The sequence below is a fragment of the Vipera berus genome (genome assembly GCF_964194415.1).
Source record: "Vipera berus genome assembly, chromosome: 1".
NCBI classification, from domain to species: domain Eukaryota; kingdom Metazoa; phylum Chordata; class Lepidosauria; order Squamata; family Viperidae; genus Vipera; species Vipera berus.
In genome coordinates this window covers 44613461-44638165 of record NC_138202.1, presented here as the reverse complement: position 1 = coordinate 44638165, position 24705 = coordinate 44613461, and the positions used below count along the sequence as shown (strand labels likewise).

General features: G+C 40.7%; 1 protein-coding gene across 3 annotated transcripts in view; it reads right to left on the bottom strand.

Annotated features, from left to right (window-relative positions):
- KCNK10 (potassium two pore domain channel subfamily K member 10) overlaps nucleotides 1-24705 on the bottom strand; it is a gene marked incomplete at its 5' end in the record, with an annotated part of 62907 nt that overhangs the window by 14438 nt on the left and 23764 nt on the right. For all 3 annotated transcript variants that reach the window (XM_081313655.1, XM_081313656.1, XM_081313657.1), the window contains 3 exons: nucleotides 445-631; nucleotides 3988-4148; nucleotides 8888-9005. In XM_081313655.1, coding sequence (XP_081169781.1) covers nucleotides 445-631; nucleotides 3988-4148; nucleotides 8888-9005 — 466 coding nt within the window. The remainder of the gene's footprint in view (nucleotides 1-444; nucleotides 632-3987; nucleotides 4149-8887; nucleotides 9006-24705) is intronic.

Genomic DNA, 24705 nt, shown 5'->3' with positions numbered 1-24705 from the left:
ACAGAAAGGACAGTTTGTGGCACTCATGGGCAACCCAGTGAAAGAAATGGAAACTAAATGGCAATAGAAATAAGAGGATCAGAATAACCTCTGATTCATATCAAAATTGAATCATATCACATTTAATCCAATATGTTGTTTTCAATACAGGAGCCCGCAAGAGCACAAATGTAATTTCCCTTCCCCTATCTTTTTTTTCTTATTACTGGCTAGAAAAAATAATTTGAAAGCAATTATATGCCTTCAGTTTCCAATTTGAAAGGATATCTTCACTTAATTCACAAAAGGAGGTATTTATGAGTTAATATTGTAGTTTTCATCCCTACTAATTTAACATGCTACTGGTAAGCCAGGTCGGTAAGATTTACTCTTGATAAATGAGACATACAGTAGTTCACTTCAATTAATCAATCAAACAAGCAAGCAACTGTTGGAATGTCTCACCTGCCACAAAATCCCCAAAGCCAACTGTGGTCAGAGTGACAACGACAAAATAGAAAGAGTCCAGGGCTGACCATTCTTCAATATATTTGAAACTGACAGCTGGAATGGTGACAAAAACGATGCATCCGGCCAGGATGAAAAGAATGGTAGAGATCACTCGAATCTTTGTCTGACTCACTTGTTTCTTCTGCAAAAAGAAAATGATCATCATTTGTGGGTTGCAGTGCACTGGTTTCAGAAACTGACATACAGTAAAATAAATTGCTGCCTGGTAATATTATATTAAAAACCATCCATTCGGTATGAATTGCAAATGGACTGTAAACATGAAAAATATGCAATACACGTTTTAATCTCACAACTGCCTATATCAGATCACTGTATACCCCCCACTGTCAAGCTTTCTACTAGTAAACTTTGTAATACTCCTGGAGAAGAATGAGTGGCTACCAACACTGAACTTTACAGAAGCATGACAACTGCTCTTTAAGTAGGAATAGAAGCAAAACTAGAAAAAGAATAATGGAAATGGAAGTATACTTTGGGTGCGTGTGTACTTGAATCAAAGTATGATAAAATGTTTAGTCATTCATGATTTCATGCTTCAAAAGAGAATGAATGTTCATATAGTATGCATGAATCATTTACTCTGCATTGCAAAAAATATGCACTTTAGATCTGAAAAAGGGCAGCACAATTCACCTGAATGGGACCTAAAGAAAAAAAATATATACTCTGCCTCATCAAGAGACATGGGGACAATATGCTTTTGTTTACTGAAATGTTTTACATCATATAAGGGCCAGTATCCCCCATAGTGCCTGAACAGAAACCCAATTCCTACACTATGGCATAATGACATATCTGCATCTCTGTTAAAGGTTTCATAGTTTGCAAAGTTTTATAAAGCTGTTTCAAATTGGAACTTCACATCTACCTTTATCAAAGGATACCATACTTTTGAAATCTATATCAAATCAACAGCCAATAGGGCTTCCTGTTTCAGCTGGGGGTTGGACTAGAAGACCTCCAAGGTCCCTTCCAGCTCTTTTCTGATTCACTGGTTCACATCAAGGAGAGGTTTGTGCTCATTCCTAAAGGCACAATACCACAGCCATCCTACAGCTCCATTTTCAATTGCAGGTTGATAATTTTATTATTCAGCCTGATTCAATACCAAGAATGTTGAACACCCTGCCCTTGAATGATTAAAATAATATAGTTATCCTCAACAGTATAGAAATTTATTCTCGACAATATAAAAGTTAGTCATCAATATATTAGGATAAAATTAAAGGATTTTTTTCTTGTCCGGTGTGGGCATGCTATACTTCCAAATATAGCAGGACTGGTTTCAGATAAAGTTCAGTTGCATTGGGGTACAGCAACTTTAAAATTAGCTTTTCCTAACTTGAAGTATTCTAGATATGTTGGAAGTCCAACTCCCACTATTCACAATCAGCTGTTGCCATGCTGGCTGAAAACTCTAGTGATATAATCCCAAAATATTTGGACAATATTGGCTTAGAGAAGGCTGTTACAGAACATTGATGAAACGAAATGTCATATTATATTGTTGTTCCTTTCCTGCCCCCATACACAAATACAGACATAGAAACATACAACCAAGCATAGAGAAGATGAATATGAAATATGAAATATTCAACTGAGAAGATCTGAACAAGTGAAACAAGTGCAGGATCCAATCTGGCTCGGTCACCAGGACCAGAGGTTTAGTCTTCCAACCTTTCAAACTCATGCTGGAGCTCATCCTCAAGGAACTTCTCTCTACCAGAAGGAACAGTTCCAGAACATTCTGCTAGAGAGAGGTTCCCTGAGGTTGGGCTCCAACACATGTCTAAAAGCTCAGAAGATGAAGTCACTGGTCCCGGTGACCAACCCTGCAACATTATCCTGGGAAATGTATATTTGCCTTCATTCATAAGTGAAAAACGTTTTCAGAATTGGGATTTCCCTCTAGCTCAAACAGGAAATATTAAAATATTGTGAAATATGGTCAATTTAGTTAGCAGCTGGAAGGGAGAGAATCAACCAGGTACAGTACCTCCACATCCATTCTTGTTCTGAGACAAGGATGTGGTATAATTTACTTTGAATACAACTTTCAGATGTGAACAGTTTCCTTAGACTGCTATTTCTCAACCTTGACAAGTTGAAGATGTATGGACTTCAATTCCACACTGGTTGCTGGGGAATTCTGGGAGTTGAAGTCCACACATCTTCAACTTCCAAGGCTGAGAAACACTACTTAGACAGTACAGTTTACGGACAACTAGAGATTGTGTAATAATAAAATGTTTTTTTTAATTCCTTTCTTTCCTGCTTTTTCCTCTCATAAACACTTGACTCTTCAGACAAAACAGCAGATGAAATAAATAATTTTTTCAGGGGTCATATAATTTCAGACTGCAGGTGAAGTGAAGGTAAACTGCAGTCATTACTGAAGGCTATTTCAGATAAAATCTTCCTGTGCAAAGAAAATAAGCATTCAAAGAGAACAATAAACTAGTTTTTAACCTTAGAATTTGGAGGATAGTGAAACAAAGAAAAATCCAGAGGTTATCAGTTGGATCATTCCCATCTGCTGATCGAAGCACTTTAGAGAGTGAATAGTTTTCACTTCCACTGCAATTGATGTGAATTGAGATGACTCTAGATTAAATCATTAAACACACATATTCTGTGTGTATGTCTCTCTCTCTCTCTTTCTCTCTCTCTCTCTCTCTCTCTCTCTCTCTCACACACACACACACACAGAGAGAGAGAGTTCAATTATAACAAGTTGCAAGGAATAAAATAATTCCCTTCCTGATCTAAATCTCAATTTCTTTTGTAGAATTAGCAAACAATATCAAACAGAAGATATGAATTCAGTTAATTGCCAAGACAATTATCCCTTGAGATTCAAGAAATATGCCAAAGAAAGAAGTAGGAAGTGACAAAATAGCTTTTTAACAACATGTATACATTACATTTAATTTAAGGTTACTTGGCAGCCTGAAAACTCTTGGACTAGTCAGAGATACTTGGAAGGAATGCCCTCTGGCAAAACACAAAGCTGCCAATGTTCTGTTGCAACTCACACATTCATTAATTTTTTTCTGGAAAGTTCCTCAATCCTACCTAGCTATGAATTCAGTAACTTTTATAACAACAGTTTTCCTAAACTGTGAAGATATGAGCTGTGGTGGCTCAGTGGTTAGAATGCAGCCCTGCAGGCTATTTCTGTTGACTGTAGGCTGCCTGTAGTTTGGTGGTTCGATTCTCACCCCGGCTCAAGGTTGGCTCAGCCTTCCATCCTTCTGAGGTTGGTAAAATGAGAACCCAGATTGTAAATCACTTAGTGAGGGCTGTGAAGCAGTATATAAGTCTAAGTGTTATTGCTACCGGTACATATCTATGAGACAGGTGGCATCACTGGGTCCCATCAAGCCACATTTTTCAGAAACATAACTCCTTTGCTATTAAGCTTCAGAACTAATGGAGAAAAGGAGGGGGGGGGAATAAATGGCTCAATCTTACTCGAAAGACCTTTTCAACTCGTGCAATGCTTTTCCCAAAGATGGTTCCAAGCTGGTCACCTATGCCAGCTAGCAGAAAGCCAAAAAGTGGGATTCCAAAGATGGCATACAAAATACAGAAAATTTTTCCGCCTTCTGTGCTTGGGGCAATATTTCCATAACCTGTTGAGAAAAAAGAAGAAATTGGTTGTGAACTCTCTTCTGAAGATTGTGAGGAGGAGAAAGGAATGGAGCTAAACAGGGGTGGATACATTCAAACCAATTCTTTTGCACATGCCAAAGACCCACAGCTTCTCAAAGCAGAGTAAGAATGCTGTAGCTTGCATATGCCGGCCATTCTCTTTTTTGAGGACTCCTGTGTCCCTCCCTTTGAACCCACTGCCATAATTTGGGAGCAAATTGCAGCAAATTGCCTAAAATGATATACCATGTCTTGGTGACTTCTAACAGAAATCCAAATGAATAAAACATGCTAGGTTTCTGAAGAACCTCGGTATAGCCTATATAATCAAGCTAAAAGTGATACCAACTTTTAGCTGAGGAATTTTGGGAGTTCAGATAAACATATCTTAAAGATGCCAAGTTTGAAAAACACTGCTATAACCAACATGTGCCATTAAAAAAACCACAGAAAAATGTGATTTTATAATGCATTGCTGTCTATTTCTATGATTTCAGGCCATCATTTTTTTTTAAAAGTAAAACCTCAACTATCTGAAATTAACTTAATCATATCTTAGGACACGGTATCATGGAAATTCAAGCATCAGCTTGCCATGTGATATTAAAAGCCAAGATTAAACATGGAATGAGGACTGTATATTAACAGCTTCATATTCTCCCCTTTTTCAGCCAAGGAATTTGACTATTAGAATTATAAGTCAGCATGCTTAATTTGTTTTGCCAACAATTTAAGTGAAATATATTGTGAGCATGATATTAATCCTTGTACCTGCTTTTATTTCATTTTTCCATATTTTCAGATTATCTTTACTGAGAAGCTTTTAAACACATTTAAGATGCACAATATAGTTATACACTTCAGAAGACAAAATAAAGGAAAAAACAGAATTAGAGACAAAATAAAGCAGATAGGGATTTGTGTTTCTGAAATACAGATGCCAATGTCTATATGGCAAAATTTCTAGCACTTCATAATGATATACTTACAATGATGGATTTATAAATGTTTAATATCACTTAAAACTTCAAAAGAAGATAGAACTTAGCTTGCCATAAAGTAATAGTAATGGCTGATAGCTTTTTAAAAATTCACATTCAATAAACAAAACTAAAGCAAAATGTTCACAGCAAACTGTAGGCTGAACAGGTGGTACAAGCAGAACTGTTAAATATGAGACACTACATAGTTTTAAATTCAAGATGTGGATTTAATGTTTGGTTGCACTCTTTAGAAAGTATAAACTGTATTCAATATTTTATAACTTAAAATATGTACTGCAATCTGTAAAGAATCCCCTATCCAGCTATTATTAAAGATGGGTTGCCTGCATTTGGTTTAGGAATATAAACACTTAACATGCAAATGCTGTGATAATATCCAGAAATTATGTTGCAGTTATAACATCCATCTCTCATTATTCTCTAGTAGTATTTTTTTTAAAAAAAATAAGAGTAATGGAGATATGTATAAAAATTAGACTTGCTGTATTTGGGTTTCAAAAATCTAGATTACCAATAGATGGCAACAAAGAAATACAAAACAGTGACTCTTTTCTGCCACCTATAATCAACTAGAACAGAGGTCCCCAACCTTTTGGACACCAGGGACCAGTTCCGTGGAGGAAGGTTTTTTCACGGACTGGAGGGGATGTGGTTTTGTGTGCTGCCTGCATTCTGTGGAAGGAGGCTCGCTTGCTTACATGGCCCAGTTTCTGGCATGCCACGGACTGGTGCTGGTCCACAGACCAGGGGTTGGGGAACCCTGATCTAGAATTTTGATACCATAAGCCTACCAAAGCTCAACATCTGTCTTCTGCACACGCCACATGCCAGTACAATTAAGAATCATTCTCTTTTATGTTATATGTCATTCAGCAAGGCAAACTCAGATATTTATGGTTTTTAAGAGGAAAATAATTGACAGAAAGACAATGATTAGAAGCCATTTCAATTTTTATAAATATTTTGAGGCAATCACCACTGAGATACAATGGAAGGTATTTTAGAACTATGTCATTTCTTAATATTTTGATTGATTTTTTTCCTTTTTTAGGATCGTATTCTTATATTTGATTCTTTTTTTCCCCACACTCTCCCCCTTTTTTGCTTCTCATAGTACTTGATTATGTTTTGGAACAAGAACAAAAAATATTTTATAGCAATATTAATATCATACTTAGAATTGTATAAAGAGCTTTAGTTATTTCTTGAGATGATATAATAAACTTAGTCATTTGCATTTAATTTATTAATTATAAATCTGATTATAATTGTTTTGGTCCAGTATTGGTCACCACAATATAAAAAAGATGCTGAGACTCAAGAAAGAGTGCAGAGAAGAGCAACAAAGATAATTAGTGGGCCAGAAGCTAAAACATATGGAGAACAGTTTCAGAAATTGGGAATGTCTGCTCTAGCGAGAAGAAGATCTAGAGGTGACATGATAGCAGTTTTCCAATATTTGAGGGGCTGCCACAAAGAAGAGGGGCTCAACCTATTTTCCAAAGCACCTGAAGGCAGGACAAGAAGCAATGGATGGAAACTAATCAAGGACAGAAGCAACCTAGAACTAAGGAGAAACTTCCTGACACTGAGAACAATTAACCAATGGAATGGCTGGTCTTCAGAAGTTGTGAGTGCTCTATCATTGGAGGTTTTTAAGAAGAGACTGGACAACCATTTGCCTGAAATGGTCTAGGGTCAACTGCTTGAGCAAGGAGTTGGTCTAGAAAATTTCCAAGGTTCCTTCCAACTCTTTTTTCTGTTTTGTTTTGTTTAATGTTTATTTTTTTATTGTTATTTTTTACAATAATAGAATATTTTTATTCTGTTATTGTAAATCCTTGGTTTATTTACTGGTGTATTTATTTCATTTTTTATTCATGGTATCTTTCTTATCTTTCTTTTATGTAACAATTTATTCTGTTTCTTCAATGTTTTAACAAATAAAATATTAATGAGGAAGGAAGGAAGGAAGGAAGGAAGGAAGGAAGGAAGGAAGGAAGGAAGGAAGGAAGGAAGGAAGGAAGGAAGGAAGGATACCAGAACTGTATTAATAAAAGAAATCTTCTATTGTACCATATTGCTATTGTTCTGCAACATAGAGAACTATAAAGCAGCAATTAGCATGTTGTTCAGGCATTATTGCCTACCAAATCAATTTCTTCAGCAACCTTGTTCAGACCCCACACTTTTCCCTTTCAATTTGAGCCCATTTTTTGTTTTATCATGATGTTTATTATTAGTAACTCCTTACTGTTAAGTTATCTAATCATTATCCTTAAAAAATCATGTTTAGATCTAACTTAAATAGCTCAGTCACATAATTGAGTTCACTGTCCAATGCACATTAACCCAGCTGCATAACCTTTTAAAACTAAAATCTGCACTCATCACAAGTTAAAGTTCCTTTTTTTTTACAATTTAGCTTATCTGAGAAAGTCTTGTACTATTTAATCTTTTTAGGACTTAATTATATGCAATGATAATGAACTTTTGAATTCCTCCCCATCCCAACTCACTCAACTGGGCTCTCTTCTCTTACCAAAGGAAGACCCAAATTTGCAACCAGGGAAGGCAGGACTGTAGTTTTAAATGCTGCACAGATAATTCAGTAAGCTTTGCTTCAATATGGGTTGCAGTCATTTATTTCTAAATTCCTCTATAATTATAATAACTTTGCTTGCTGCCCTGAGTGCAGCTGGTTGATCACTGTGGAGAACCAGATGTTCAGCTTGATAGACCTTTGCTCCAACCCAGCTGGGTGCTTCTTACACTTATTTGCTTAGTAAGCCTGCAGCTCCGGATCTGGGATGTTTATTCATTATTACATCTGTCCGTTGGGAGAATGCCTCTCCTGCATTTGAAATGGAGTCCCCATTCACTGGTAGATCTGCCTTTGCTCTTAATGGTACTCACCTGAAAGAGGGGTGTGCCTGCATGCACTCTTTTTTAAGAGCCAAAAAATAATTTCTACCACTTAAGTACAGCTATTCTAAAATTGCAAAACTCTGCCAGTTAGCAAGGTTCTAATTCAACTGGTGAGGAGCACAAAAGAAAGCTATTATTGAATGAGATGGCTAAACAGCATCACGCAACAGCAGCCCTTATGTATCTCAAATGAACAATAGTTCGGTTCTAGTTCCAGAACAATTACCCTGCTAATCTTAGATAGTGGGACTGAATTATAAGAGTCATTTCGCCAAAAAATATTAGCATTTTTTTCAGTTTGATAAACAGAGATAACAAAAGTCAGCTTTGACTTCGTAAAAAGATGCTGCTGTCTATTATTTTCAAAGGTAAACTAAGCAATATGGACTGTGTGTGCATGTTAAGTGCGCACTTATGCACAAAACAGAATGAAGGCTTCCAGTGTTCTGCAGCTGACAGTCAAATAACCCTACTTTAAACCTTTTTCTTTATTGTCAACAGAGTCACTCTCATTATTCTTTCAAGACAAAGGGAACCTCCTTTCTTTGCCTTCTTTTGGCTACCTGATACATCTGTTGGAATATTCTATAGTTTTATTCCTGATTAATTCATTTTATTTGGAGTGGTGCCTTTTATTTATTGATTTAGACTCCGTGGTTTGGGTCCATACTTCAGACCTCTCTTAAAGTAGTAGTTGATAGGCTATATAAAACCCACTTTCCCCATATGGTCATACCAGGACAAAATCATTCACAAATATAAATTAATATAAATGCATAAATAGATACCTATAGTAGTAATGACAGTTCCTGCAAAGAAAAAGGCACTTCCAAGGTCCCAGTGGCTGCTGCTATTAGAAGAATCTCCAACAGGGTTGACTCCTGCACTGGTAGCATTCATAACCCGCTACAAAAAAAATTAAAAGCAAATTGAGAGCAGAATATATTGTAGCTGAACAAAATATCTTGTCTCCCAAATGACAGATTGATGGACCTTGCTGCCAGTGCTTTTCTCTAAAGTTCCAGGCAATTAAAAAAAAAATTACCTATTGTCTACTACTTGACCTCTCTGATACAAAATGACTCTCAGTTTCTACATACAAAGTTGTATTCCTCTATCAGTGAGTTAAAGCTTCTCCCAGAGTCCATTGGAGTTGTGCAGCTGTAACACTTTTAAGTATAAAATAAAATAGATTCCTTCAAACAGCATGGGTACCCAGCAGTGCACTGATTTACATTGACGCATCTCAAAAAGATGCAAGATGCTCCATTTTGCAAGATACAGAAGCCAGTTAGATACTCTAACTTTTCAGCTTTTATATACAACACAGAATTGTTTGCTCCATTTTCTCTCTCAGCTACTTTGATACCTTGATTTTCACTCCTCAGTTTATCATGTAATGTAACATTCACTCAAAATAGTTCAATCTTGGTATACAACACAGCTTCATGAAAATGCATGTGCATTTATGTCCTCAGTTGACACATATCTACCATCACTACAATCATCTTATACTTTCATCCATAACTACAATAAAAAATAAAAGAAATATCATGTATTCTTCTTATCTTACTCTCTGTTCGGCATTGAACCATTTCCAATACATTCAATTTAATTATCACGTATAGTTTCTTTCTACCATATAACATTTTTATTACATTCAGCATAGTTGTGCAAAACGTTCCACAATTCAAAACTCTTTGCTTCTTTATATATTTCTTCTAAATTGACAAGTTTAGAATAAACTTTTTTCTCATATTCATACATTACTTGGTAACCTGAAGAACAGAAATCTGGTTTATGTACTCTTTGCATAGCACAAAGTGCTGCACTTTTCAAATTTTGCTCACTGCTGCCTCTCATCTCTTGCAAGCATGATTTTGCCAACTTTCCCACTATACGTAGCAAATCAATATAGTTATGCGTTCATTTTTGCTTCCTTCTCATGTTTATAGGAAGACAATCCAGATACTCTAGAGCAGACATGTCAAACACAAGGCCTGGGGGCCGGATCCGGCCCACGAAGTGGTTTCATGTGGCCCGCGAAGCCATCCTGGAAACAGTGAGGGAACGGCCCCCACTGCCTTGGTCCTGGCCCAGAGACCCTCCTTCTGCCAGAGACCCTCAGATCTGTCCCACTCCTGCCCAGGCCCCCATAGGCACCCTTGATGTGAACAATGTAGAGCTGGCCATGCCCACCCAGTAGGCCATACGCACTCTAGCCACGCCCACCCAGTAGACCACGCCCACCCTGGCCATACCTACCTGGCCCCCTGAGGGCAACCACAGTGCTGATGCGGCCCTCAATGAAATTGAGTTTGACACCCCTGCTCTAGAGACTACCTTGCAAGTCAATATAGTATTGACTGCTTCCCAACTACAAGTATATGCAATATTCGAATGCGCATTCAGAATTCAAGAAACAGGAATCTGGGATTCCCAAGGGATTTTTTCCCCTCCTGAATGTGAAAATGCAACAGATTAATAAGTCTTGTATCACATGCATGCCAGATATATATTCTCTTTGAGTGCTAACTTGAACTTTCAAATTAACAGTTTCAAACAGACCAGAGCATTTTCCCTAATCACTCTTGCCTGTCCAGGAGTGTCCACATTGTCCAAATGGAGGGTGAAACAGAATAACTGAAAATGTACCCCTTTTTGACATGACTAACATGCATTGCACACACAAAATGAGACAGGACTTCACTCACACACTTGTGCCCCCACTTTAGACATTGTTGATCTCCTCTCAGGATGTCTCTGCTATCCAGACTTTTCTTCCTTGAGGCTCTAATTTCTAAGCCATTTTCATCTGCATGGTCCTCAGTAATCTAAAAAACTCAAATTCTCTAAAAAAAAACAAGCAAAGGAACTAATGCAAGAAAAGTATCGAATCTGCTTAAGGTCTTCTTTCATTTCTGTCTAGGATGTTGATGTTGTATTTCCCTCCTTTGAAAAATAAAGACAATGCTGAAGTTCTCCTTTATATTGCTATTTTGTACTTGCAATCATCTTTTTCATTATACACACAGAGAGAGAGACACAGACACAGACACACTTTCATAGAGGAGACACAGTTTGTAAGAATATGTTTTTAAAAATGAAAATAACAAACCGGATCTGTAAAAATCCTGCACAAGAAGATGACTTATGCAATAAGGAAAATCATCTTCCTTTGCGGCCAATTAATTGCCCACATTACCTAATGTTGGTGTGAAAACAAGTAAACAAATGGTGACCTATTAAAGCTGTGCACAATTTAATGAAATACTGCATTTAGTTATCATCAAGTGGCATTTATGAGAGTACTTGGCTGGTATAAGAATGTGGTTAATAAATACATAACAGAAAATGCTGCCAACAGAACTTCTTCAATTGTCTTCAAATTTAGTTCCACACACATCATATTTCAGTAATCTAGACAAGAGTTTATGGCTGCCACTGAAATTTGTAAAAAACGAATCAAGAGTTATACTATTACCAATTATCTTTCAAAAGTTTATGTAACAGCCATTTTGGGTTGCGCCTTAACTTTCCTACCACATTAGCAGTGCAATTTATTTTTTATCTTGTTTTACTTTTGGCCAGGAGGTGACATAAAACTCTTCTCCGAGGCCAAGAACTCTGCGCTTTTGGTTTTACTTGCTAAATGTTTTTTACATTTGTTTCACAAATGGATTTTCATGCATGAAATGAACAAGGAACCCATGTAGCAATTGTGTGCCATGCTAAGATGAAATGGCAATGGCACACACAATGTACCTTGCTCAGCAAAGATAACCTAATCCCACCAGAAAAGAGAGCACATTGGTGGTTTTATTAAGGGCTTCTAATTAGTGCATATGTTTGGCAGGATATTAGCAACAGACCATCAAAACTACAAGTTGGCTGTAGGAAGTAAATGAACTAAGGGAATTAAAAGATTTGTCCAGGAGAAAGTAGGGCCTTGGAAAAATGATTTACCTACATACTCTTGCTAATATTTCAGTAGCTATTGTTCCAGGTTACTGAAAGAAACTGTTGCTGCAACACATGAAAACTGAAAATAATATCAAAATGTATGTGTATCTAGAAAGCATTTTCATTTATATGAACTGAAGTACTGATGTTTTCAGATACTGGAGGGAATCATGAGATTCAAACTTGTCCCATGTAGTGTTTCTCACTGTTATCTGCTATGAATGGTTAAAATAGACAAACAGCTCAACAACTATAGGGAAGACTTGCTAATTAGTAAAACCCCAGCTTTACCACAAATCAGAATATACAATGAATACACATTTTCCAAATGTGTTCTGGAATATTTTTGACTTGCTATTATATGGGAAGAGTTCAATGTATGTTCACTAGTAGATTCAAAAGAATTTTATACTGACTTTCTGAGGACCATTAACACTGCAAGCAAGTTCCAGGATGTGAAGAAAATTTTTATTTAAATGGAATAATAAATGTGTGATTTTAGATCTCATCATGTGAGGGAAATTTTCTTTTCTCTCTTAACTTTGTTCTTCTAAACTTTTGTTTTTCTTAGGCAGACAGCATCTAGTGCAATGGCAAATGTTGCTGTGCCCAGTACAAAGAGACCCTAATTTTAAAAAAAACATATTAATATAAATAGCAAAGTGATTAATTCTTTAAGTTCTATTTGTTATGTACTGGGCTCTTAAACAATACCACAAGGGTTGCTGGAGCAACCCAGACTACAAGTCTCCTGTGCTGCAATTGGCTATCTCCAGGCGGCAATGGTTGATTCAAAGCTATTGGCTGCCGCCTAGGGGCTAAACTATATATTGCGGCTAGTTGCAGCCTTTTCCCCAGTACAGTTTCTGCATGAAATAAACTATGAGTTACCTTGTACTCAGCTTCACGTCTTCATTCCTGCGCCAAAGAACCCACTGTTTAACAGTGGCGACGAAGGTGGGATCCTGCTTCACTGATTAAGAGTTGAAGTCTACGAGGGAAAGGCAGCGCACGCCGGAGGGAAAAGGCATTTTTCCCCCCCTCTCAAGGTCAGCTAGCAAACTACGTTAGAGACCTCGTGCTCAGTGGACATTCCCTGAGCCTGGAAGCAGGATCCAGAAGAATGCAGGAACCAGCAAAAGAATGCCGAAGGTCAGGAAACTGAGAGAATTTGACGTGAAACACCCGGAGGAATGGCCATCATATCTATCACAAGTAGAAAACTACCTCAGGGCCAATCAGATCGTGGAAGAAGGACTGAAGGCCGCAACGCTACTCTGCGTGTGTGGCCCAGCAACCTTTGATTTGGCCAAGAACCTTTTCACGCCAACAGCGATCGAAGCAGTCTCCTATACAGACCTCAAAAAGAAGCTAACCGGGCACTTCCAGCCCAAGATGTCTGAAATGGCTTGGTGGTTCAAGTTTGACCAAAGACTGCAGCAACCAGGTGAATCAGCTTCCGAGTTCATAGCGGGCCTGAGGCAGGCCACACGCCTTTTCAAATTTTCAAATTTATTTATTTATTATTTATTAATTTAATTTATATACCGCCCTTCTCTCAAGAGACTCAGGGCGGTTAACAGGGCAATACATAAAAACAGGTACAAAAAAATTAAAATTATTAAAACATGATTAAACAGTGCCCATAATAATACAAATTTAAAATTAAAATCATAGTAACAATCCCACCCCGTCCCATCAGGCCAGGCCCGCTTCGTTAAAGAGATGGGTTTTAGAAGAGCAACTATGAGACCGGCTCATCTGCGGTCTATGGTACAGAACACTTCAGCAGAGACTCTTTGCTAGGCCAAATTTAACATTTTCTGAAGCACAAGATGAGGTGATGGCCGATGAAGCTGCCGGGGGTGCCGTTCAAACAGTGCAGCCCACCAAATCGTCAAAGTTTGAAGAAACAGTCTACCGTGAGGACGCCAAACACACCAAAGAATTATCTGAGGAGGAAGAACCTGAAATCAACCGACTTTAAAAGCAGTCCAATGCGCAACACCGAAATAGCCACCAGCGAGAGGACAATGACAAGGCAGTTCTCTTACTGAGATGTAAGGGGTGCAGCCATCCAGTTATTGTCAGAATGAAAGCTTTAGCTAGAAGCTACCTCTGGTGGCCTGGCCTTGATAAGACCATTGAGGCTCAAGTCCATGGTTGTTATACATGCCAGCAATCTAGGCCTGAAATGCCACAGGCTCCAGTTCACAGGTGGGAGGAAACGCACACTCCCTGGTCTAGGGTTCACATAGACTATGCTGGGCCCTTTCAGGGACAGCTCTTCCTTATAGTAGTGGATAGCCACTCCAAATGGCTGGAAGTAATTCCAGTTCCTAACATGACTACTGCTAGGACCATCCAGGTGCTGAGAAAACTGCCACACATGGTTTGCCAGATGTCTTAGTTTCAGACAATGGGGCCCAATTCACTGCTGCTGAATTTCAGGCCTTCCTTAGAGCTAATCTCATCAGACATGCAACATCTGCACCTTTTCATCCATCTTCTAATGGTCAAGCTGAACGCATGGTGAGGATAATGAAGGAAGTACTCAAGTGCATTGTCACAGGTGATTGGCATCACAGATTGGCAGATTTTTTTACTCTGCCAGCATTCTACGCCCTGCACTGCTACAGGCAAAAGTCCTGCAGAACTACATTGGGGGAGGCGTTTGATTACTAAACTGGACAGATTGCATCCAGATAGAGTGGCAGCAGAAGCCTCTCGACCAAAACCCCTGAGGGGGCTGCACATGGGCAATTGGGTTTGGGCCAGGAACTATGGTCATGGGAATCTGTGGGTTCCTGGTCAAATTACCAAGGCATCCAGACCCCTATCTTATGAAGCGGAGTTGGAGGGAGGGCGAGTTGTCAGAGAACACATTGATCAGCTCAGGAAATGGTTTCCAGAACGGCCACTAAGTGACAACTGCATCATAAGTCCCTCCCAAGGTCCTCAAACTTGCGGCCAAGCCAGTCCTCACATGGACTATCAGGACTTTTCCTTCTTAACTGAGGCAGAATCGGAGGGAGAACTGGGGAGCCCTGGAGTGCAACATGGGTGCCCTGAAGGAGCAAGCCAACCGAACTTCAGCAACCGCTGTGCCTACTCTGCCGAACAGTCTGACTCTGGGGTGGGCCAACCTGGAGAGGCCAGCCAAAGTGCATCAAATCCCCTTGACTCAGGAGCACAAAGGGACACAAGTCTACCCAGCCCACTGAGTAAGCTGGTAGACCACAAAGTGATGGGAACTCCAAGATGTTCCTCTAGGGCACACAAGCCTCCTTCATATCTTGCAGATTACATTGTAAAATAATCTTTACTAGTCTAAAATCCATTCCAGAACCTTATGCTTTCCGACATTTTACTTTTCCAGAAACAATTCCCACGAGGGCACCTGAAATGCCTTAGGACAAAAGTGAATTCCCCTGAGCTGAAGCTTGTTTAGAATACCTGGCTTTTACAATGAAATAGCTTGCCTTTTTATTAGCAAAAGATCATTCTTTAATAGACTTGAGGCAAAAGGACAGGACAAAATGCCCCTTGTTTGGCTCAAAGCAGAATCACAACACTATATGCAGTTCAGGCTACAATAATGCAAGTGGAGGGGGGAACCAAGAACAATTATCCAGAAAGGTGATTGGCTTCCTTAGCTGGATATGATCAAGCTGAGCCTGGCTAGACATTTGTTCTGGCTTTCATTGAATTCCAGCCCTGAGCAGGAGGACTTACTCAGTGGCTTAAATAGGTTTTTCCAATTGTATGACTTTAAGATGTTATACTCAGGCAAAATGTCTTTGATATCCACATTAAGGATAAATCCTTCCCTGATTTGTCATTTTAGTCAAAGTTTCTATCTCCCGAGTCAGTATAGACAGGCAGTTCTTATGAGTAATGACTGTTATCCCCAAGACATTTGAAACCCTGTGGCAATACTTTAGTAACAGTAGTAGTAGTAGCATTTTATAATCTAGAAACTCCCATTTACTATATAAGAAAAACTTTAAGATTACCATATCTCAAAAACCTCCTAGAGATGTCCGTATTATAGCCTCTATTGGTCAGGAAGAGACAACAGGGTTGTCTTATTTGCTTTTAATAAGGCTGGAAGAATCTCTGGGCAGTCTCACTTTACCATATCCCCCAACCTCCTCCTACTTTCTGTGCCTTTCTAACATTCTCCACTGTCTCAGTTCTCTATGATCTCTTTCCATATTTCAGTGATTTTCTCTTACTTTCCTAAGCCTTTTAAAGCTCTCAAAGAATGGCAAAAGGTCAACCAACCGTCTATCTAAAATGTTTTCTTTCAGGAAGTTCAAAACCGGTATTTTAAATTATTCTCAGTTCTGTGTGTGTGTGTGTGTGTGTGTGTGTCTGTGTGTGTCTGTGTGTGTCTGTGTCTGTGTCTGTGTCTGTGTGTGTGTGAGAGAGAAGAGAAAGACAGAGACAGAGACAGAGAGAGAGAGAGATCTTGCTTTTCCTCTGACATCTTCATCTCTTCCTTCTCAATATTTGTGACTGTCATCTCCTGCCTTCTGTTGCAACTTCCACAAGATGCTACAGAGTTTGGGACAATGCCACTAAGATACTTATTATTATTTTTTATAGAGGTCCCAAAATAAGGCTTATTAACCATTATAATTATTTCCACCAGCTAGTAAGAATATAGCAGAAATGCTTCAAACTGAGGCTCTTTTACAAACTCTGAATGGCTTGGGGTAGAATGTTCATGCCAGACCTCTTTACTGCAAGGGTTATATTCTCCCTTTGTCTGGAAGGAAAAATAAGGATACATAAACTGAATGTATGTTCAGTTTAAACTGAACATTTCCCTTCTAAACTGAATGTACAACTGGCTTATGAAAAAAAAAGTATAGACTGCCTTTAACAGAAAATGTAAAGCATGCGTTGCTGGTAAATGCAATGTACATTACTCAGTATGAAGTCATGTTCTATGTGTTATGTCCTACTATAAGCATCATTAAAGGTAACTAAAACGCTGACATATAATAATTACACTTAAGCTATTGTAAAGGTTATGTCATATTCCTCTTTTGGCAGCAAACTCAGGTCTGAGTAATTTCTCTCAGAAGACCAAATGTCACTCGGAGGACCAATTAAAAACACTTCTGACTGCAGCATGATTTAGTACAGATTATTAGAAACAAGTAAACAAAAATTGGGAGTATTTTCTTCACAATTGGGATGAGTGATAAATTATAGTAATGTTCTCTACTGGTTTATTTAAAAAAAGATAGCTCTGGTCTTTTATTGTAAAATAATTCTAGGGAAATTGCTACATGTAGGCTAAACAGAAATCTACATAACATTAAATAATATTTCTCTATGTTGTTAGATGCAGCCTGTATGTCTATCTTATATTACCTTTTTTCATTAAAACTAGAATTCAAGTAAGCTAATGTTAAACATCATCCAGGGCTTGAAAGAAGGAGTCAAATTGGGAACTGAAACAAACAGCATTTCTGCCTCATGTGAATTCAGCTTCAATTTAACATCTCTCACCAATCTATGATTTCCTGAAGGCAGAGGTGTCATAGACTCACAAATGTGAGATCAACAGCTATATAAATTTAATAAATTATTACTATTATTATTCAGCAATCTTTTGTGCATATATCTGTGTGCATTTACATGTCAGTGGTGCATGTGTATACATATGTATGTATATCAGTGTCCCTGCGGTGGCTGTGAAAAAGTCAAAACTATATGGTCAAATCCTTGTCCTTTGTGCACATGAATTGATGTCGGATGTGCATACAAGTAGGACTTTAATCATGGTTGTAACTGCCATCCTAATTTTTTTTAAAAAAATCTTCCTGTGTGCATATTTAAAAATGGAGGTCCTGTGGAAACTGTAATGTATTGGCCTTATCTGCTTAAATCACTTGCTTTATGTCTAACTGCTTGCTTAATGGCTGACCTACTTTTGTATGTTATGTAACGGTTGCTGGCTGAGCTAGACTTGCTGTTAAATAGGTTTGGGGCGGGAGACTGCTACTTTAAATCTATTGGTCACCACCTAGAGGCCAACCATATAATTAGCTGCGCAGCAGCTATTAGCTTGCTTCTGTCCTGTTCTGACTCAGAATAAACTTGTTGCTGTTTGAACACCTTCTCTTGCTTAATGCCTGTAAGAACCGAATATTTAACACTGGAGACGAGGATGGGATGTGCTGCTTCATCATAAGAGCCTGAAATCACTAGGGGTTGAGGCCAGCACAGAGCCTGGCAAGAACTATGTTCCCCATCTCGGTCCGTCTAGCAAGCCACACTGGAGACCACCACACCCTAAGGATCCATCCTAGGGCCTATGCAGAAACCAGCAGCACAAAGCAATGTGAGACACAAACCACGAAGACTACTCACTATGCCAAAAGATGGGAAGCTCGAAGAGTTCGACGTGACACACTCGGAGAGATGGGCATCCTACATTTCCCGCATAGAAAACTACCTCCGCACAACCAAGTCAGTGAAGATGGGCTGAAGGCCGCGACGCTCCTCTGCATGTGCGGCCCAACCACCTTCGATATCGCCGAGAACTTGGTTGCCCCGGTGCCACTTGAGTCTGTCACCTATGCGGACTTGAAGAAAAAGCTCGAAGACCACTTTGAGCCAAAATTATCCATGATAGAGTGGAGGCATGCCTTCAAGCAATGTGAACAACAACCCGGCAAGTCGGTGAGGGAATTCAGCACAGCTCTGTGGCAGGCGTCCCGTCTTTGCAATTTCGCCGATTTGGAAGAGAGACTAAGAGATCAATTAGTCTGTGGACTCAGGAACCAAGAGCTCCAACAAAACTTTTTGCTAAGGAGACTCTCTCACTACAGGAGGCCTTGAAGGAGGTCATGGTGGATGAAGCTGCTGGAGGGGCCAGGAAGGCACTGTGGCCCTCCAAAAGCACACAAGCACCGAAGCCGTCCACCATGAGGACTCTGAGCGGATGGAAGACATTGACTCCAACTATGATGTCGACAAGCTACAGAGACACCAGGAGAAGGGACCAAGGCCATCTGACAAGGCAGTCCCATTCCCTAGGTGCGTGGGCTGCGGATACCACCTTCAACGTGCAGAATGCTATTTCTGAACAGCAACATGCTGAGCATGTGGAAAACCAGGCCACATTGCCGCCATCTGCCGAGGTCACCATCTGGACCGTCAGCAGGAAGAATCATTCAGGAGAGGTACCAGGGCCCCGGGGCAACACTGAGTAGGGTTCTACTCCAGTCACAGGAGCGTGTTCTGCACTGGTGCCCACTGACCTCTTAAGCAGAAGCTTCGACTGCAAGTCAAGCTTCAGGGAGTTCCATGTAAAATGGAACTGGACACAGGCTCAGCTGTGTCCATCATCTCCATTGGAACCTTGCAGCACATTTACAGCCGCAGCAACAGATGGGTCAAACTTCGACCATTTAACATTTTACTCACAGACTTCCAGAATTCCCGAGTGGCGGTCAAGGGTGCAGCCACATTAGAGGTGAAGTTCAAGGGGTTTACAGGCCTACTAGATGTTATTGTGGTGGAAGGCCAATGCATGAGTCTCATAGGGCTCTATTGGTTTGATGCATTAGGCATCCAAGTAATTGGCATTCACCGGACACAGGCAGCAAACTTGTCTTCAGTCTGCCAAGAGTTCGCAGATGTTTTCAGTCCAAGCCTGGGAGAGTACAAGGGCCCTCCGATAGCTTTTAAGCTTGATCCCCTGGTAACGCCAATCCGGGTGAAGCCCCGTCGAGTGCCTTTCGCATTAAAGCCCAAAATTGATGCAGAGCTGGATAAGCTGGTCAGTCAGGGGGTATTGCAGCCTGTAGACAGTGGGGTGTAGGAGACCCCCATCGTAATGCCACTCAAGGCCAATGGAGAAGTACGCATATGTGCTGACTATAAGTGCACCATTAACTGGGCACTTCAACAGCATGCGTACACAGTACCAGTTGTCAGCCATATTTTGGGGTCCTTGCAGGGAGGCCACTTGTTCACTAAATTAAATTTAGCACAGGCCTATCAACAGCTGCTGGTGAACGAGGCCACGGCAGCCACCCAAACCATTGTTACACATAGAGGGGCCTTCAAGGTCAAGCACCTACAGTTTGGGGTGAGTGTGGCCCCAGGGATTTTTCAGGGAGTGATGGAGCATATGCTCAAGGGTATTCCATGGGTCTGCCCCTACTTCGATGATGTACTCATTGCCAGGGAGTCCACACAAGTCCTGGCTGAACAGCTTAAAGCTGTCCTTCAGCGGTTCCGCGCAGCGGGACTCAAACTAAAAAAAGAGAAATGCAAGATTGGGGTACAGTCTACTGAGTTCCTGGGATTCTGCATCACTGCCGATGGCATCCATCCGGCAGAGTCAAAGCTGAAAGCAATTCAGCTGGCACCAAGCCCTAGGTCCAAAGGAGAGCTTCAAGCCTTCTTGGGCCTTCTAAATTTTTATCATGCATTCCTCCCAAATAAGCCTGCAGTGGCAGAGCTGTTACACTGGCTCTTAGACAAAAACACTCAATGGCAGTGGACCAATGTCCACGAACAAAGTTTCCAGGCAGTCAAATCACTGCTGTCCTTGAATTCGGTGCTCACGCATTATAGTGAAAAGCTGCCAGTTTGCATCACGTGTGATGCATCCCCATATGGGGTTGGTGCTGTGTTAAGCCATTTGTCGGCTGATGGGAAACAGTCTCCTATAGCTTATTATTCGAGGACCCTGTCTTCTGCTGAGTGCAATTATGATTGACAAGGAGGTCTTGGCCATTGTGGCTGGCGTTAAAAAGTTCCATGACTATTTGTATGGACGCCATTTCATGGTCTTCACAGACCACAAGCCTTTGCTAGGATTGTTCACGATGAACAGGCAGACACCTCAGATTCTGTCTCCGCAAATGCTGAGGTGGTCTATATTCCTTTCAGCCCACAGCTACAGGCTGATTCACAAACCGGGCAAAGAAAGGGGCCATGCAGATGGCCTTAGCAGACTGCCTTTGCCACACATGAAGCCAGATCCGGCTCTGGCTGCATGCATTTTAGCCATACAGGACTTGCCAGAGTCTCCTCTTCATGCTGGAGACGTAGCTGCTGAAATAGCAGCTGACAAAACACTTAGCTGTGTACTAACATGGGTCACCCATGTACTAACATGGGTCACAAATGTCCAGGGCCAGAATTTCAAGGGTTTTTTATGAGAAAAGATGAGCTTTCAGCTCATAAAGGGTGCATCCTTTGGAGAAGCAGAGTGTTCTGTACCAGCCTGCTACTGGCCCTGAAGAAAAGGCAGGGACAACCCCTTTTACAAGAAGGCAAGAGGCTGGAATTACGCCTGCCAAATTTATTGCTACAAAAACAAATGGAACAAGACAAATCAAGAAACAGGAGCTTTAAGAAACAGGAACTATCCAAGCAGTTGCCTTCAGCAAACCAGCCCTCCCACACATTCCCCTTAAATACAGTTCAGGGCGTGGCCTCTCTCTGCCTCCTTCCGAGGTGCCCCATTGCCTTCCTCTGTTTACTCCTGATTGACTGCCTCCTGCGTCGGGCGTCCTTGAACAGGGCCAGCTGTGGGTCATCTTCATCCACGCTGTCAGGCTCACACAGCTGGGTCTGCGTCGTGACCAGATGAGAGGGGCCTTGCTGGGGGCTCTCATTAAGCTGTCCAATCCCCTCAGCAAGCTCTTCAACACCCCCCTCCTCCTCCTCTGAGTCGTCCGACCCAACTGCCGAACCCACAGGCTGACCCTGAATCACAACACAGAGTCATAGTCTCCAGCTCATTATGGCCCAGGGTTCTTCAGTCTCTGCACGAAGGTCATCCGGGAAAAGTCTGGATGAAGGCACTGGCAAGGAGCTATCTCTGGTGGCCAGGGCTAGATAAAGCTATTGAAGCTCAAGTACACGGTTGTTTCATGTGTCAACAATCCAGATCGGAGATGCCGCAGGCCCCTGTCCACTGATTGGAGGAAACGCACACACCGTGGTCCAGAATCCATGTTGATTTTGCCAGGGACAATTGTTTTTAATAGTGGTTGACAGCCACTCTAAATAGTTAGTGGTGGTGCCAATTTCCACTATGACTACTGCTAGGACCATCCAGGTGCTGTGGAAACTATTTGCAACACGTGGGCTTCCAGAGATCTTAGTCCCCTACAATGGGGTCCAGTTCACCGCATCAGAATTACAGGCCTTCGTCAGGGCCAACCTCATAAGGCATGCCACGTCAGCTCCCTTTCACCTGTCATTGAATGGACAAGTGGAACGCATGGTCCGCACAACCAAGGAATCCCTGAAGCGCATTGTCACAGGGGATTGGCACCACAGGCTGGCTGATTTTCTACTCTGCCAGCACACAATGCCTTGCACTGCCATGGGCAAAAGTCCAGCTGAGCTTCGATGGGGCAGGCGTTTGATCACCAAACTGGACAGGCTGCACCCTGACAGAGTTGCCTCAGACACTGCATAGCCAAAGGAGCCCAGAAGTTTGCAAGTGGGTGACCGGGTTTGGACCCAGAATTATGGGCAAGGGGCTTTGTGGGTGGCAGCAAAGGTTGTTAAGGTGTCAGGACCAGTCTCATATGAGGTGGTCCTGGAAGATGGGCAAGTCCTTTGCCGGCACATTGATCAGCTGCGTTGGTGGCTAGCAGATCAGTCGCTGGCTCAGGACTCCCAAGAGGGACAGACACTGGGTCCACAGGACAGTGGTCCAACAGAGCAGTTTGCATGCTCTGAGAGAACTCTTGCACATAGTGATGGGGAAATGGCCATAGAAGAGTCCCATTCTGACACACAGACTGTATCCCAGGATCTGTACAGACAACCTGCACCAAGAAGCAGCCCAGCAGATTTCACTGCACAATTGGACTTTGGTTTGGGCCGACCAGGACAGGCCAGCCAAAGGGACTCGAGTCACTCTGACTCCACTGAATATCAGGCCCTGGTCTACCCAGCCTGGCAGGCAAGCAGGTAGACTGGGAGATTCCTGTAACCTCCAGACATTCTGAACGGTCACAAAGGCCGCCTAAGTATCTGCAAGATTATGTAAAACAAAGGAGAGTTTGTGTTATCCGGGGGAAGGGGTGTAATGTATTGGCCTTATCTGCTTAAATCACTTGCTTTATGTCTAACTGCTTGCTTAATGGCTGACCTACTTTTGTATGTTATGTAACGGTTGCTGGCTGAGCTAGACTTGCTGTCTCCAGTCTGTTAAGTAGGTTTGGGATGGGAAACTGCTACTTTAAATCTATTGGTCGCCGCCTAGAGGCCAACTGTATAAATAGCTGCGCAGCAGCTATTAGCTTGCTTCTCTTCTGTTCTGACTCTGAATAAACTTGTTGCTGTGTGAACAACTCGTCTTGCTTAATGCCTGCAAGAACCGAATATTTAACAGAAACCATTTAGGAGAGCTGAGACACAACACTACCAAAAATGTACAAATGTACAGATGTTCTGTACTTTTTAGATTTCCATCGGCCAGAGTGGCAGTTTCAAAAACTTTATTCTTGGCATAAACTCTGAACAACTTATAAAGACTTTCTTAAACTCAATGTCCAGCCAACAGAGAAAATGGAAAGAGGAAAGCAATGAAGAAGAAAGCCAGAAAGAATGGCAACATTTCTTTTAGTTTCCTCTTTTAAAAAGGCCAGTGATATTTGATTGCTCCAATATTAAATCAGAATTATATAATTGCTTAGGAAATATATACAAGGTATATGTTTTTGTTCTTCTTTCCTCTATATATAACACTCATTTTAATTAATATGTCTTAGTTTTGATCAACATGTATTTGAGATGTTTTTTGTGTTTTTGTTTTGTCAGTTGTACCGGCCTAATGAGCAGTAACCGTAATCAACTTTTGCTTTTTTAAAAGCAACATACTAGGAATGAAAGTACCAGCTAAAAGTGCCAAGTAAAGGGTTTTTTATTAAACTTATAGAGGAAAGTCAGATAATTATCTCTGGCCCCCTGCATGGTGTCACAAAGAAAATTCAGATATTAAAGTCCTCATAGCAAGATGATGAAATATATTTTATATGAGCTGAATGTTGCTATTATATCATAATTCTCTTAGATTGCTTCTCACGCGCTGAATTCAGATCCAGAGATTAAACTGGAAATTTTCAGTCAGTTGAATCTCTATGGACTTTTTAATCCTTATATAAGAGCCACCTAAAAAGATGGCTGCAAATTAAGGAATCATTTGTTGCTAGAAACATTAAGCTAGTTACATTCAGAGTGGATAATCTGACCTATTAGCTTCAAAGCTTCAAAAGCAGCGGTATTCTCCGATTAGTAAGATATAGTTATTCTGTCAACCGTTTTCCTTTTTTTTCTTAGATTCAAATTTACATCCATAAAAGTGAAGTAGCACATGAAGCTGCATGCATACATTTATTTATTTATTTATTCTATTTATATAGCTTCCTATCTCATAGAATGTGACTCTGGGTGATTTACATTTAGGAACTCCTAGTCAAATTATGTAGTGAAAGTATGGCAGTGAAAGCTGGACCATAAGAAAGGCTGAGCACCAAAGAATTGAAGCCTTTGAACTATGGTGCTGGAGAAGACTCCTGCGAGTCCCTTGGACTGCAAGGCGATCAAACCGGTCAGTCCTAGAGGAGATCAACCCTGACTGCTC